Source organism: Lissotriton helveticus, chromosome 1_1 (assembly GCF_964261635.1).
Source record: "Lissotriton helveticus chromosome 1_1, aLisHel1.1, whole genome shotgun sequence".
NCBI classification, from domain to species: Eukaryota; Metazoa; Chordata; class Amphibia; order Caudata; family Salamandridae; genus Lissotriton; species Lissotriton helveticus.
In genome coordinates, this window is record NC_136057.1 from 1,126,277,858 (window position 1) to 1,126,295,416 (window position 17,559).

The window sequence follows — 17,559 nt, forward strand, 5'->3', positions numbered from 1 at the left end:
CACGCTCCACCCTGGACCGGCTGATTGGCTGAGGCCTATGGGAGGGGAGCTAGGAGTGCGCCCGGGACAATAGTGCGATTCCGCGATTCGGGTAAGTGGTGCAGTACTTTAAAACAATTTTAAAACAATGAGCAATTCCATTTTATTGCAAGCGCGAGCTTTTCAATCAAACAGGCGCAGGCTGGCGGGTGCAGCGCTGCAGCAAACATACAATTGCCTGCTTCCCGCGAAGACTCAGGTTATGGATGCCCAGTGCCGCCTCCAAGCTCCACCCCAGACCGGCCGATTGGCTGAGGCCTATGGGAGAGGAGCTAGGATTGCCTCAGGGACAACAGTGCGATTCGGCGATTCAGGTAAGTGGTGCAGTACTTTAAAACAATTTTAAAACAATGAGCAATTCAATTTTAGCGCAAGCGCAAGCTTTTCAATCAAACAGGCGCAGGCTAGCGGGTGCAGCGCGGCAGCAAACCCCCGCAGCTGTAGATGGCTATTGTGGTGTTGGCGTGGAACAGCGTGGAGAGTGCAATAGTATGTTTATGGCCATGAGAGATTATCTTGGTTATGATGGTGATGAGTGAAGTAGTTGAGTAAGGTGCCCTTGTTGTGGCAAAAGTAGTGGTCGGTGAAAAGGGTTTATTTCCTAAGATGTAGGTTTTTATGGTTGATGTTTCTCTTAGCGTTTTTGGATAGGTTTGGGGGGTAGTTATTTTTTATTAACAAGTTATTACCTGTGGGGGCTAGCAAGGCATTCAACAAATCAGTATCTGTTGGGTCCATGACCGGGGTAGGACCATGGGAGGGATGGTGGGAGTAGGAATGGGCCTATAAAGGAGGATGTTCAAGCGAGCGGGAGTGAATGCAACAGCTGAAACGATGGAGGGATCGGTACACTTAGGATGCTACACAGCCTAGTTAAAGAGGTTGGGGCCCTATGGCAAAATGGCATATATACGTTTGTGGTCATTGTAGGAGAGTGGGGTCTGCAATCCTATGGTCACCCCAGATTTCTGCTTTTTGCTTCACTGGTTTACTACTTTCCCTGGCTGTGGGCCTGCTAATCAGACCCACAACCTAGCTGTTCTCTCTCTAAATTGACAACCATGTACTTTAGGTGCATTTACCAATTGGTACTGGGCCACCTTATCAGTCCCTGTACAGTGTACCTTGGGTACCCAGGGCATAGGTGTACCCAGGGCCTACCAGGGGCTGAAGCATGTATTATGCCACCCCTGGCTGGCCATCTAAACAGACACAACTGGCTGCACGACAGCTGGGGCAAGGTGGTGTAATCACCCTTTGCTGTAGATATAGTATACTTATATCTAACCCTAAAATGGACACATGTATTCCTATCAGTCACTCCTATGGCAGGCCTTATCAATCCTGAGGCAGAGTGCTTGGAATTATGTGAGATGGTGTTCTGGCATGAACTGAGCCCGTCTGCAGCTTGCGGAACCAAGTCCTAATAGCTGTTCCATGATAACGCTATACCATATACTCTTAAGTGCATTATAATCCTCGCGGTTGAATGCTAACTTTGGTATAGCATTATCAAAACAGGTCGAGTAAGGTGTCATACTAATTGGAATACTACCCCCTCGCCAATTCTGGCGACGGGGGTAGCATTCCACCCTTCTAGAGGGACACGGCATGTATGTAACTGTAAACCCCGGTTAAAGTTACCTCGAGCCTTGGCATCACAAAATGGATGCTGCAACCACAGACACAAGTCTGACCTCCTGCTGCTGGGAGTCCTTCCAGCGAGGGAGGCCTGGACAAAGGGTTTCCTGCCTTGGGAGGTGCTAGCACCACCCTAGACAGGATTTTGTGTATGGAGGTAAGGAGGCCTGAAAGGAATGAGACATGCCTGGGGCACACAAGGTGCCCTGTGCATACACCGGTTCAAACCAGTTGCTGGGGCACTCCAGCCCCAGCTCTGGCGCAAAACCGGACAAAGGATAGGGGGTGTGACCACCCCCCTTCCTGGTCCCACCCAGGGGAGGGACCTAGTCACCAGTACAGCCCCCTTTTAGCAGGATAAAGGTAGGAGCTGGTCCCATTCCAGATTAGATTCATCCTGAACTACTCTACAAGAAGAAACTCTGGACTTCGACGTTCTGCTCCACAGAAGACTGAAGAAATCTCCCTTGTGGGCAAGGAGTGTCCACCCTGCAACTGCAGGCACCATCAAGCGTCCAGCGGCTTCACTTTGTCGTCTTCCCTCGAGGATCCAGACTTCAGAGCCCGACGAGACCCGGATTCCCAGACCTCTCCGACCTCAACTCACATCTGCAGCACAGCTGAGACCCGTGGGTGCGACGAGACACGTGGGACCGGCCATCTTGAAAGAAGCTGCACTTCGCTTCCAGCACGACTCCCGAGGTAAACTCGACCAAGTGCTTTGGGGATTGAGAACCCCAGCCCCGAGCAGCTCCTGCACCCAAGACCAGCCCTCCAGCTTCCACGAGATCTGCGTGGGGCCCTTCTGCCTGTTTGCTGCTCGACGCATTGTCTGGTCACTTGCCGGCTGGCTAGTGCCCTCCTAGACGACGAACCTTGAAATCTTCGCTGCTGGTCTGGTTGCTCCAGACTGGCCCTTGCTCCCTTCCAAAAGAGGAGCACCCCGGACTCTCCTAGTCCGCACCAGACACCTTTTCCACTCATCGCGTGGGTTGCCTTTGTCAAGGCCTTTTGACGCCGAATCCGGAACCAACACCGCCGACAGCGAGAGCCTGCGTGGGACAGCTCGTGCCTCCATCCTGGTTGTCCAAGACACCTCCTGGTCCACGTGGCTGCAGAGTCAAGCGTCCACTCCTCACCTGATCGCGACGACGACATCTGGTTCCTTCCTGGTTCCACTCCAGTCACTGGCTAGTGACTTTGAACATTGTCCCCTCTGCTTTCAGGTCTTCAGCATCACTGATCCACCCTTGGATCACACCAGACATCTTCCTCCTGGTCGCCTGCAGCATCTTTTCTTCCAGGCTCCATAGACTTCAACGCAGAACCCGACACGACTTCGCACCTATGCACCCGCAGCCCGTGGGTGAGGTAACAAGAGCATTTCGGTGCTCAAAGGTAGCTTGACTCTCCTAGTGTCCAGATTCACCGTCGTTTTAGTCCTAACTAGTCAGGATTGTCCGTACTCACCTTTTTCTTGAACTATACTGTCCATAGACGTTGTTAAGCATCTCGCGTGTGAGTTCACACTCTGCACACGCGTCCCGTGGGCCTCCTATTACTTACCTAAAGTTAGAGTAGCGTGGCCCCAACGATCCTACAGCCTCTGGACAGCTCCATTCCTTCTATCGATTTCCTTATACCATTTACTTAGTATATGGTTTGTCGTGCCCCTAGGGCACCATTGTAATTTTGTGCAACTTATCGTATTTTTCCTAATAGATTGTCATGTGCTTAGCCCTCTGATCTCATAAAGAGTTCAGAGGTGTTTGTTATTAATAAATATATTGTTTATTTTCATAACAACCTGTGTGGTGTCCTTTCATCTGGTATTCAAGGGGTTATATTGTGGTAAAACAGCTGGCTTCACATGCCAAAAGAGTTTAGCCTAAGACTGCTTTGTCCATGCTACCATTAGGATAGCTGGTCTATAAGGTTGACTTACAACCAATCACCATAAGGGTTGTTTGGACTGATGCAAGGTGATCACTAGAACTAGTGAGCATCATATATCAGGCCAACTTCCCACAGTCATTGCCTGCAGGACCAAGTGTAGAGATAGAAATGGGCACAGGCAAGTCCTCACAATAAGGGCAACTGTACAACTGGGTGGTAGCGGCAGCGAGAGGGTGAGAAGAACAGGTTGTGCACCATCAACCAATGAAATTATGCACCAACATATGATGAAATCGTAATGGGTAGGGTGACATACCATCAGATCAGAGAGAGAAAGGATACATAATAATATAAATGGGGCATAACCGCATACTGTCAGAGCAAGAAAAATATCAACCAGTGCATTAGAATAAAATCAGCAGGTGACAATCGGGAGTGGTCTGTGGATATTGAGGCAGCATCGAAGGGATGGGGAGTAGATCAAGTCACGCATCATCAGACAGTGAAGTCGTAGAGGAAAAAGACGACAGACTGTCAGATCATAGGGCATGTCATGCAGTGCCAAACCATGTAATTGTGATTGGGGAGATATATATTTTCCATCCATCCATCGATTGGCTGATCTGAATGAAAAATCAAATGTCTTCATTTTTGTATATATCAGTATGTCTGTCTTTTCGACTACTTTAGATTTAAAGGCCATTTAAATATTGCTCACTTTCTCCATTTTATATTTCTTTTGTAGGGTATGATTTGCTGGAGAAAGGTAGGCGACATGACAAATTAATATCGGAATTAGTAGACCTGCAAACTCACGTGAAGACTTCTAACTTGGAACGAGATCACTTGAAGGTAAAGGCTTATGTGAATGTCACTCCGTCGTGCATATTTCTGAATATGTAATTTGTTTCATAAAAATTAGCACCCTGTAGCTAGACTTCATCTCATAGTGAAAAATAAATACACACATACCAAGTGTATAGCCTATGGTAACAAGAACCTTGGGGAGGATTACATTAACAGTTTGGTTGGTGTGAATTTGTACCCGATTACAAGATAGCACAATATTGCTTTTTATACCGGCATGCTGTTTGGTGGAGCAAAAAACCTGTGTTCATAATTTGTCTACTTTGACAGAATGTGAACAATTATGTATGTGACCTGGAAACAGCACAAAATGCAGTGGAGTAAAATAGTACATGGCTGCAATTAGCAAAATAAAGTAGCTCTTGGAATCAAATTAGCATAGCACAGGCATCTTTTAAACAGCCCCTGTTGCCTTTCTGATGAATATGTAGAGGAGATTAGTTTTAACATCTGCTGTTCTTCATGAAAAATCACATTAGAAGGTTTCCTCGCCAAGATAACGTGATAGATTTGACCTATTATGCTATAAAAAAAAATCAAAGGCAGCACATCAATTTTAATGTCTGCCACTTACACAAATCACGTTTGGCTATGACAATAAAACTATCTACGCAATCTGATTCTGTAAATTGCACAAGGGGATTCAATAGGTTATCTACTTTTAAAAATATATACGTTCTTCCAAGGTTTATCGGGATGCAACTAGGAAACTCCTAACTTTGTTACAAGTTGAAAGAAAACTGTATCTGTCAAGCGGTGACTTCCAGCTAATGGGCTTAAAATGTCTGCTGGTGTGCAGGGATTTCTCTTCTCTGCATAATACCCTGCTTTGGTCTTCAGGGAGGATCTTTTCAGTAATGTTGATAGTCGTATTTGTTTTTGGGTTACAAGATATATCAATAATGTCGTGTGGTTTCACAAGGACAAAGGATCACTTTCCCTTTAGCATGGTAAAGAAGCTAGATGTATGTATCTTCCCTCTTCTTTTCTACCTTTGCCTTCTAGAGGAATCAGTAGGAATTCCATCCTGATTGCGCCTGCCCACATAATCTAGCCCCATCCCTATAGCCATATTATCCAGTCCCTGGCATGAAATGTCAGAAAAAGGGTTTCTTAGATTGCTTGACAATTTGTCTCTTTGGTATGATCACCTTGCAGATTTAAAAAATAAATATGTGATTGACTTGGTAGTCATACTTCCCATTTTTAGGTTTGCAGTGAAAGCTTTAACAGTCATACTGGAGTATGCATCTGTAGGCCATTAGAGAGAGTTGCTAAAGTCTATAAGCCAAAGCCAAAGATAACAGGGAGGGGTAGACGCAGGTCAAAACCTCAGTCAAGTTCTAAGTCAGCGAGATCATCAACATAGAGATCTACCTCACCACGGACATGAGAAAAAGAGGAGACGCGGTACAGGAAAGAAACCTGAAAACCATGTTTGAGGTGGGTTATGATGCCCTCTAGAGGATCTTTGCGCCCCATGGGTTCCTGTGGGTTACCCGGCGGAATTCCGCAGTGTTGTCCGCACCTTTCATGCTGCTCTCCCCAGCACTTTTTGCTCCATTGGTGCCTTTGATGGTGCAGACCCCGGCCAAGCCTTTGGCCCCAGCACCACCGACACTAATCACAGTTGTACTGCCAAATTTAGACTCAACTCTTTTGTTTTCAGAGCCTTTGGAGCCTGTTCAGAGGTCAAAGAGAGAGGCACAGCGCCTCCTAGAAGAACAGCTAAATAAGGGGAAAAGCTACCCCCTTTATGACCAACTTGGCACAGAACTTAGGTTCTGCAACATACACCCCATTCAGCAGAACCCCTTCTTTCCTTCAGTGTGGCTCTTCTGCGTCCTGTTGTTGCCACTTGGCCTAAATCCTCATCCACTGTGACTGTCAATAGAGCAATAGACAGGAGATGCCAACCAACATTTGGTGATCCCACATTTCCATCTGAAAGCTGGTCATTCATGCCTTTTCCTCATCTAACGTTTCTGCAGGCATTGTCCCCTCGGCTTCAGACAACAGGGAATGAAAAGGTTTTGAGGTATGGTCCATGAAACTTTTTGCTGCAGAGAATCTAGCCCTCAAGCCCCTCAATGTCATGTACGTTCATTATGCTCTATGGGAAATGGCCAGTGTCATTGCCACCAAATTGCGATACTTCATGTACATACTTGGGGCCTTGTGTGCGATGGCCTGGAGGCTTCGGGATAAATTATCTGTCTGGTTTTGACTGTGCAAACTCAGTTGCGAGAGCTATGGGAAAGTCTGATTTTCAGATGATGTCTAGTCCTTGCTTATGGATCTTCAGTTCGATGGCTCCAAGCTCTTCAGAAAAAGACTGATTTTGCCTTGGAGTGTTTTAAGAACAGCGTGGCCGCTGCTTGATCACTTGGGTTACAGCCCAGAAGAGAAACACTCTGGTAGAGAAAAAAATGGATGGATGGAATGCTTGAATTAATGTGAGGAAATGGGGGTGTATTATATGGTGTGGTTGTACAACCTCACTGTGTAATACACTTACCAACACCTTAAGGACCCTTTGTTTTCATCTTTCAAACCCAATGGGAACTGTCCAGTCCAAACTGACAGGCAGATCCACCCTGAACCGGAACAAAACCACCATATACCAGTTTCGCCCTAATTAACACACATCATCTGGTATAGCTTGGTTCCTGTGGCACAGTGCGCATGGGACCCACGTCTGGGGATACCTATTCTACTTAAGGCATCACACTAAAGTAGACCAAAAAGGTATGAATTGAATGCTTGAATTAATTTCAGCTGCTGTTAATTATTTGGTACTGCACCCCAGTCCATTATTATTTTGAACACCATGCCACCTCAGTTTGGACTCAGCCATATGCAAATCATTCTTGACCCCTATACTTGACTGATGAGCCCTAGCTAGAACGAAACCGGTCCTGGGTTTCTTGTGTTCCGGTTCACGGAGGACCTGGCCAGGTAGTTCGGGCTCGACTGTTCCCATTGGAGCAGAATCTCAACAGGACCTTGTTTGAAGGAGCACTGTCAGTTAATGAAGCAATGGGAAAAAGCAACAGGGTCTAAAGGCTAGTTCAGTAGGTGAGGCCCTGCAGCATTGAGACACAGGTCCTCAACTAATAACACCAAGTTTTGAAAAGTAGGTGTTGATTTTCTAATGGTAGGAGGCCGATGACAGCAACAGCCATTCATCGGGGTGGACTCCAGAGTCAGACTCTGTATCAGAGGGGCTAGAGGGCATCTGTGAGGCCACAGCCAGGAACTATGTACAACTCCTTTCCTGTTTTAAGGTTCACTTGCCCATGTTGGCTAATGTATGATTGCTCTTGGACTTAATAGCGCACCCAGGAACCTTAAGCCCCATTGTTCTGTAGTTCCTATAAACCTATATAGGATCTGCTTGTTTAGATAACATAGTTTGGAGGATTGGTGTCCAGACTGATTCCAGATACACTCACTGAATTTGTTCGCCTGTATACCAGCTAGCTCACAGTGCCACTAGAATCCCCTTATACCAAGGAGCGAATAGTTCTTGGCAACAGTAAACAAATGTGGGATCACACTGCTTCACCTCCCAGCGGGTTCGCCCCTAAGCATTATGGTGGATGCAGTTCATCAAGCGTGTGTACTTGCACAAAAGTTTTTTCAACTGTTTCACCAGGTTGGTGCAGATCAATGCGGGCCATCTCTAAACATGTGTTTCTGGATTATTATCCATCATCAGTAGAGATTAGGCATAAAAATATTTGGGGTTGCTGAGCAGGCTGCCAAAGTCTTCTCGGGTCACAGTACCTCAGCATCCACCATAATGCTTAGGGGCGAACCCACTGGGAGGTGAAGCAGTGTGATCCCACATTTGTTTTCAGTTCTTGGCAACTATCAAAAATACTTCAATCAGGGTTATCCTAAACCAGTAAAATATAATTCTTACGGCATAGACTGGGCATTCTTCCATGCACTGAGCACCTCCCACCCTGGCTGAGGGCATCGATCCTAAGCAGCAGTTGCAGGCTGTGCGATATGGAACAAGAAGACATTTTACACTTAATCTGCACATGCAAGGAGCTGCAGCAAGAGAGGACACAGCTGCTAAATGTCCCCTTCAAGCAGAAAGGTATTCGCACTAGAAGGCAAGCGGTGCTGGCATGCTTTGACCCAGGGGCCATGCAACTGAACTGCAGAACAGTAAAATTTCTTACGCTGGGCGAACAAAAAATGCCTAAAATGACAACCCAATATCACCAATGGTAGTAATAAGCTGCCTGTTTAGTCATTGGCTCACAATCGGGTCGCTGCATCTCTCTGCGGCAATAAGAAAAGAGCATCTTGTTTATGTAAAAGTATATATCAGCTGGTGCCATATTTGTTAGGTGCCCTTACCAAATATGTATGTACTGTACTGCACCTTACCACGTGTATTGCTGGTTTTAGTGATGTATTTTAACGACTGCACTTCATTACATGTACTATTGATGCACTCTAACGGCTTCACTGGTTATTTTAACCACATTCATGTAAGCACTGTACAGCATTTTATTATGTGTATTATTGTTTTTACCGGCACATAACAACTGTTTTATTGGCTACTTTAAAATGTTGCAATGGTTTTCAGTAACTATGCAAATAAAAATTAAACTTGAAACTTTATACCAGCTAGCTCACAGACACTACAAACCCCTCTTACGAAGGAGAGAACAGTTCTTGGCAACTATCAAACACGACAACTCTGTCTCATCAGGGATCGTGGAAGTGAATAATTTTCGCTCAGTCACTGGTGCTCACTTTGTCCCTTAGAGATACACAGAATAATCGATGGGGAAGTTTTTTTAAAAAGCATTTATTGAACCAGCATCATTATTTTATTTATTGTATTTGAAAAGTTTTATAAAGCGCGAAAATGACCCCTGCAGGTATCAGAGCGCTGTACACAGAGGCAGAAGCATGCATGAACTCAGAACCGTTGAGGTCAACATTGTAAAACAACAAGGAGTATACAATCAAAGTCAGATACCAGGTAGAAGGCCCTACTAGTTCAGTTTCTCATATAGTGCAAATTATTTCCCATAACATTCAGTGAAACAAACATATAGTGGCTCATCACAGCATAGTACAGTAAATGACAAATCTGTAATAGGTCCAAGAAGTATTCCCCTATTCTAGGACCGAAAGGGCCCTAGAGTAAAATAAGTTTAACATCCAATCAAAAATACGTAGCAAAAGATACGTTGGGATAAATGTAAAATCTGTCAACAAGGGGACTAGAGAAAGAGTACATGATGATGCAGTTAATGTCCACTCAGGAAAAGCCATTTGGGCTGTTTCTTGAAATAGGCAGTGAAGGGATTGGTTCTCATCTCCGTAGGAAGAACGTTCCAAATTCTAGATGCAAGGCCGGAGAAAGCACGTTTGTACGTACTTTTCTTTTTGAATTTAGGAGGTTTCAAGAGTAGTGTGGACGTACTTCTTAAGTTCCGACCGGATCCAGAAAAAACAAGCTTGTTCGCCAGATTGGCCGGAGTGTTGAAATGCAGGGCTTTATGTGTGAGGCAAGCTATTTTGAAACAGATCCTGGCTTCAATAGACGACCAGTTGAGCTGCAAAAGGTCAGGTGTGATGCGATCGTGTTATCTGATAGAGATTACTAGCCGCAGATTCCTTAACGTAGAATTATCCCCCAGGCGTGAGACTGGACCCGGAAAACTTTCTTGCCCAGCATCCCTGCGCGCCGGGGGGGCAATACCACGCGACTCAGCCTCGACTTCCTCTGCAGGCGTGACGTCAGCGAGGTCACATAAGCCCCACCCCGGCGCGCTGACGTTTTTCTTCTTTTCCGCATGCAATGTGGATCCGGAATGTGTTCCTGGCCTGTTTCAGGTCTCTCTTTTTTTTTTCTCCCGCTTTTGAGTGTTTTTCTTGGGAACAGTGTGCGAATGCCTTCGGGCCTCAAGACGTTCTCGTCTTGTGCGTGCTCGATGTCGGCGACGGATCCTCACTCCATCTGCATGTGGTGTTTGGGGGAGCACCACAACTCCACAGATTGTGAGGCATGTCAGCAAATGAAACCGTAGTCCCGGTGGGAGCGCCGGATGAAACTCCTTTCGAGACGCATGTCCAGGTCGGCGTCATTGCCACGTCCGTCCCCCGCGGACGGCTTAAAAAAACACTGCCTTTGTCTCTGACATCGTCCTTCTCCCAGTCCACAAGAGCGTCGCTCAACTGTTGGTAAGTGTCGCAGTTTGTCCTGAGGGCTGGTCCCCGGCCTGTTGGAGGCGTGGGTTCTCCGAGGTTGGTGCGGCCCTGCGCATCGCCACCCTATCTGCTGTTTCCCAGTGCGGGGGCGACTAGAGCCCAGATGGAGTCCTATGAGGTGGCCTTGCAGGCCTTGTTGGCTTTTCCCTCTTCTCCCTCTCCTCCTGGGACATCTGTGGATCACTTACCGCATGCGGGGAATTCTGTGGTGTCGCCGGCAGCTCCGGTGCCAAAAGGTTCGGAGGAAGTGGTGTCGTCAAGGTGCGGCCCTTCGGGGTTCCCTCCTTCGGACCACGACGCCTCTGTCTCACTGCAAACCCCCACAGGGGTCCCTGTGGTGTCGCGGGAGGTTGCCGGGGTTCGGGATGTGTCCCTGGGGCCCCCTCGGCAGCCTTGTCCGAGGCCGAGGTGGTGCGGCTCAGGCGCCGGCGGCTGCTACCCCTGGCATGTCCCCGGGCCCCCTTTGTCCCTCCACGCAGACAGCTGCCTCGTCGGAGGAGTCGATGCCTTATCGGCGCCGTTCCTTAGCCACCCAGGCTCCGACCTAGCCTCGGTCTCCTGCGCCACGCGTTGTGGCGGAAGTCGTTCCGGCGTCTCCTTCGGTGCCGGTCGAAGTTGCCCTGCCGCCGGTCGCGGACTCTACGGCGCCGGGCCAGCGTCGGGTCGTTGACTCGCCCCCTTTTCTCCAGAGGTTCGGCGGTTGTTGGTTTCATCTTCTCCGGAGACAAGTCGCCGCATCGTGGCTTTTTCCCCGGCGTCATCTAAGGATGGTTCTTCGCAGCGGCCGCAGTCTTCGCCGGAGGAACCTCAGATTCCCCATCCCTCTGTCCTCCTTCCCCCTTTTTTAGGCTTGGCCTTACCATCCTCCTGTTGGACTGGGGGACAGGACCTTAGTTTGCAGCCGTCGCCCACAGAGGAACTGCTTTTCCCGATGCTGGGCTCTACGGAGGCGGGTGCTGCCTTCGCTCGGGCTGTTTACACTGCTGCGGGAATCTTGCGCATGGGCGATCCAGCTGCCTATTTCCCCACGGATCATCTTCTGGAGGTCCTCCATCAGGGTTCTGGTGGTCGGGAGCTGCTTCTTCCCTTAGAGGCTTCGCTGCACACTTCTCTTTTGGTGGCTTGGGGACGGACCGCCACGGGGGACCCAGTGGCCCAGCAACTTCTACACCGCCATCGCCCTGCGCCCCATGATCCTGTCTGTCTTTCCCTCCACCCCTCTACCAGGGGCCCTCTTTTACAGACTGCCTTTCCCTCCCTGCCATTGGTGTTGTCTCCCCCGTCACGAGAGCCCCTGGTTAGATTCCTGGGGGCGCAACATCTTCGCCTCCACCAGTGCAGCTTTACGGGCCCTTAACACTCTTGTGTATTGGCTAGGGCCACTTCTTGCTTGTGGGATTCGGCGGATTCCCTTATGTCTGCCACTTCTCAGGAGGGTGCCTATGTTGATCTGAGGCATCATGTGTTGGATGGCCGGGAGCTGGCAGCATTGATTCTTCGCTCCGCTCTGGACATTTCGGAAGTGCTCGGTCGTACCATGGCTTCTTCAGTGGCCCTTCGTCGACATGCCTGGCTACGTGATAGTGTGTTCCCGGAGAACGTTAGGGAACGGCTGGTGGACCTTCCCTTTGATGGCACTCTTTTGTTCCATGCCCCTGCGGACTCTGCCATTCAGACGTTTCTAGCGGGGCTTCGTCCTCCTCCTTCTCCCCCTCAGTGACATGTCAGTCGGTCTGGGTTTTGGGAAGTTTTCTTCCGTTGTTTTCTGGGGGCCTTGTAGCGAGTAGCCCTGGCTATGTGTTTTGTGTGTTTGATGTGCCTTCAAGTCCCTTTGTTCGGACCTTGGTGCTGTTGGCTGCTGGTCCGGCCCTTTTTTTTTGATTAGTGGTTTTGGCTGTTGGTAAGCCGTGTTGGCCCTGATATTAGGCCTTCTGTGTATTCTTGTTGGTTGATTGGCAAGCCGTCTGCAGTTCCTCTGCAGGTCTTTCTGTTTGTCCTCTGCTGCAGAAACTTTTTCCTAAGATGTTTTGGGACGTAACATGCCCTATGTGGGGTAATGGTAACTATTATGTAGTTCTAATATGTGCTGGGGAGATGTGGTCGTCCTTCGGACCTCTGCTCTCCGTGGCGTCACGGTATGTCGCAGGTGCGATCCTCTTGCTGATTGTTTTGGAGTGGCTTGCGTTGGGCCCCGGATCGCTGTGTCGCTAGCCTGGTTTGGCCTGCTGTCTGCGGCCTTGCGTTGTAGCTCTGCCTGGTCCCGCTTCCTTCGTGGCTCCGTGTGTGCCAACCGCTCCCTTGGGACGTGTCCTTTCCCTTCTTGGCCTTTCCTGGCCCCTGCCTTCGGCTGGCGTCTGGTTCGTCCTGGGTGCACCGTTCCGTGGAGTTGTCTGCTGCTGGCTGTGCATGCCGGTGCCGGCCAGTTGTTCTTCTACACCATTGTGCCTTTCTTCTTCCGTCTGCTCTTTTAGCGGTGCTGCCATCCCTGTCTTGTCCGCTGCTTGAGGGTGTTTAGTTTCTGTCTGGTTTCTTCGCACACTGTTCCCGTGCTCTCCTCTGCTTTGTTGTGATGGCTCCGCATTGTGGCGCGGAAAAGTTCTCCAAAGCAAACTGACGTCTGCATGCCGGGGTGGGGCTTATGTGACCTCGCTGACGTCACGCCCGCGAAGGACTTCGACGTGGACTCGCCTGGTACCGTCCCCCCTTAGCGCAGGGATGCTGGGCAAGCAAGTTTTCCGGGTCCAGTCTCACACCTAGGGGATAATTCTATGTTAAGGAATCTGCGGCTAGATTCGTCTCTACCAGATACATCATTACCGAAGGTAAGTAACTAGAGCCTGTGATGAGCCTGGCCGATGCATTGAGCGTGGCTTTGAGAGGAGCCAAGCTCGCTTTAGGAAGCCCTGCAAGGGTCACCAGGCCATATTCCAGTCGTGATATCACCAGGGATTGTACTGCAGGCTATACGTCTTCTGGCGTAAGGAAAGGCTTGAGTTTTCTTAATTGTGTTAAGATGAAAGTTGGCACCCCTAATGGTGGTGCTGATGTGAGTTTGCATATTAAGGTATTTGTCCAAGGTAATGCCCAATGATTTAGCGGAATCAACCACGTGAAGGGTGCAGTTAAGGCCTGTGAGTTGTTTTAGCCATTTGCGGATCGGTGCAGAGTGGTTGTGTGGGGCAATCAGCAGGAATTCAGTTTTGAGGGTATTCAACAAAATATGGTTCTGTGCTAACCATTGTTGAGTTTGCGAGAGAGCTCATTTAAGGTATTAATGTCCTCCAGAGAAGGGAGATCTTCAGGTACAGTTGCATGTCACCCGCGTACATGTGGTAATGAATTTGAGAATTATTCAGAATGGCGATGACAGGTTAAAGAGCGTGGGCAAGAGTGCAGATCCTTCCGGAACTCCAATCCTGACCTGAATACTGGATGCGAGGGACTGGTTTAGTTTAATCCTTTGAGTTTAATCCTTTAAGTGTGGTTATGTAAGTAAGAGGCAAACCACTTTAGGACCGGCCCCAAGAGACCCATACTAAGTGGAAGAAGATTAATCAAGTTTTCATGTTTGATGGTATCAAATGCAGAAGACAGATCCAGAAGGATCAGAAGACAGGGGACATTTTGATCTTGAGATTTCAAAGCTTCATCCACAATGTGAGTTAGAGCAGTTCCAGTACTATGCCCTGCTCTGAAACCAGAATAATAAAGGTCAAGTAGTTAAAATTTCTCTATATGGTTGCATAGCTGCTTGTGGGCTTATTTCTCGAGGAGTTTGGCTGATGTCAGTGATCGGTCGGAAATTGTTAGGATCAGATAGATCCGAGTTGGGCTTCTTAGGGATGGGAGTTACTTGCCCAATTTTGAGACAGTCAGAGATGCTCCCTTGCAGGAGCGATTCATGAATGATCCTCGACCAAAGCAGTAGAATAGCCGAGTTGATGTCTTTAGTGTAAAATAGGTGTGCTGAAACAACAATCGGACAGAATCAGATATAAATGATTATAAGCACCAACAGAGTAAAAGGATGGTAGATTTCTACCATAGTGCTAAAACAATGAATACAGGCAGGTATAAAGATACATGCCAATAAAATGCGTACTCCTATGATGCGACCCTAACTGGATGTACCTAAGAATACCTAGCATGTAAATAGATGTGTAGCCAAGAATCCCTCTAGGATAAAATCAGCCCCATTACCTGAAGTGAGATACTGTGGTACCCCGTCTTGGTCTCGAGTTGGACTCCCTGCAAGGGATGTCGGACCACTGCAAGCTGAAGTGTCTGCGTGAAGGAACATCAGCGTCTCGCGTCTGTGTGTCATCATGGAAGTCCTTTTTCTCCTTTCCCTGCCTCAGCAAAGATATGGTGTATGTATATCCAAGTGGTACCCTCAGGGGTTCTACCTTGCTGTATCATGTCGGACTTAGGATGACGGACGGAATGACCCTTATTCATAGTTATTATGCAGGAGATGGTAGTCTTGCTGAGTTTCCAAGAATCCTCATACATAATGGATAAAGCTAGTTCTCAGGGAAAACCCCACGTCCTGTAAGCACTACTGTAACAAGGTAAAAGGTCTGTCCCAAGAACGGTTATGTAGTGTAATGGTAGGAGAGAATATAGGTGAACGGTTAGGTTGTTCCCTGAGCCTATATTGGGGTACCTATATGAAACACAACACCATTTTCAGATGTGACTGGGAATGCACATGGCTCCCACTTGTAGTTATAAGAAAACTGCTGAAGGCAGCAGTTACTACCACTAGATCCCCTGCAGGACAAACATACAGGGCATGATGAAACTGCAAGGGGCATACCACGTACAAGACCCAGGTATGGGATGTCAAAGACACCAAGTCTGAGAGCCCCAATTCCTCTGCCCTTCCACAAAAACACTAACCACAGGTACAGATCACTAAGAGTAACTGCAATCCCGCAAGAAGACCCTAGGGAAGTGGTTGCTCCATCAAAAATCTATTAAGTTGCGCATGTGTATGGGAAAGATCACAAAGCTGTAATGCCACGTGTTTCTTTTCACACTGTGCACCAAGCTAGGAGGTTCTACGCCTGCAATCTAAAGTAGGGCATTGAAAAGAGACAGCAGTCCTGGCACTATATCAGGATCCAGAGAATAGAGCAAGATAATCAATAATTTCCCACATGCTCCGTCTCTCCTGCACAGCATGTGTTCTATAGGGCATGGTACAGAGACAACAGCTCTGGTACCATTTCAGGACCCAAACAAAAGAACAGTATAATCTGTAATGACCCACATGCCCCGCGCTCTTCTGCACAGCATTCCACACCTTGTAGCAAGAAGCTAGGGGCTAGGATAACCCAAAGACAGCAGGAAGAAAGGAAAGCACAAATACTGCACCTACAGATAGAATTAAACATGTAATAAAGAGGGTTGCAGTATCCTACAGCATAGGTAGATAAAGCAATTGTATGCTCAAAACTCAAAAAGCACTGCAGAAGGGTGTACCTAAAATGCTGTATGCAGAACGTGAGAAGTTACCATGTTTTCCGATATCCACATGTCCCTGTTACAAAAAGGAAAGTAATATACTGATGGAATAGAAAGGACACTTAGTGGCCACACAGAGGTGACTGATAGGGGAAAGAAGAGCCTCAATGGCCACCCCAAGACATAAAAAAGACTCCAAAGACAAGTATTCCCAGATTCTCCTTCTGAATGTTCTGGGTTGACAGGTCCTATGAGTAATTTGATCTTAATTTCTCCCTCTTATTTGCCTTGGCTCACCATGAACCCTTCTTAAAATATTAAGATATTGTTTCAAGGATATTCAGTTTATAATGCTAACATAGCAACACTTTTGTAATTTAGTATTGTATATAGTTGATTATACATGTGTTTTGCACATGCTGTGAATTTGACCTCAAAATGTAACTTGTATGGATGTTTTTTAATGCCATTTTAGGAAGAGATAAAGAGGTTAAAAAATGAGCTTGCAAACTTTGATCCCTCCTTCTTTGAAGAAATTGAAGATTTAAAATACAACTACAATGAAGAAGTGAAAAAAAATATTATCTTGGAAGAGAAGCTAAAAAGCCTTTCTGAACAGTTTGGAATCCATGTTGAAATCCCGGCCAACGTTTCTGTGGACTGATTAGAAAAAAACTCGATTGATTGGAGGAACTCATTTGTTTTTGATGATGCACATTGCGATTACAGACCAATTCTATGTTTAATTAACAAAATAAGTGCATTCCTCAACATTGAATACTATGATTAATGTTCACTAGAAATATGTGGATAACACTTACCACCAATCTGCAAGGGGATTCTGATGTAACCTTTCTACAAAATGAAATGAGTGCAGGTATTGGTCATACAGACAGCAGCAGAGTTAATTGCTTTGTAGTCAATATTTGTAAAGTAAGAATTTTGGACATGTAACTTATGTAAATAGGAATGCGATTTCTCAATAAACTGAAAAGTATTTTTTTAGGTGGCATCTCTCCTAATTTGCTTTATAAATTTGCATTCATTTGTGTCTGTTTTGTAGTACATAATATTTAAACACATTATTTATTTTTGTAGATTTTGTAATTGTAGATCTATTTTTGTAATTTTTTAGCCTTTTAAATAAAAATACATTTAAAATGCACTAAATTGTTATGACATCTAGCGTGTTATTTGTATGTGTAATACACCCAGATTTTATAGGTGGAAGTATATGTGAGTGCAAACATTTAAATGTCTAATTGTCCGAGCCAAATTTAAAGTTGGAAATGGGCTTACTGGCTGGAGGCAGACTTGTTCTGCTTAGCTTAAACGGATCCTTCTCTTAGATAATATTCTTTAGATATTGACTGTTTTTACTTGACCTGCCTTTTGGCCAAT

General features: G+C 46.9%; 1 protein-coding gene across 2 annotated transcripts in view; it reads left to right on the forward strand.

Annotated features, from left to right (window-relative positions):
* The window catches only part of CEP290 (centrosomal protein 290), a 1,500,249-nt gene extending 1,482,926 nt beyond the window's left edge, over positions 1–17,323 (forward strand). The window contains exons 52-53 of one of the 2 annotated variants that reach the window (XM_078678872.1): positions 4,322–4,428; positions 16,634–17,323. In XM_078678872.1, coding sequence (XP_078534998.1) covers positions 4,322–4,428; positions 16,634–16,822 — 296 coding nt within the window. In that variant the 3' untranslated portion in view covers positions 16,823–17,323. The remainder of the gene's footprint in view (positions 1–4,321; positions 4,429–16,633) is intronic. The other variant, XM_078678869.1, reaches the window with a different exon arrangement.
* Positions 17,324–17,559: the final 236 nt, after the last annotated feature.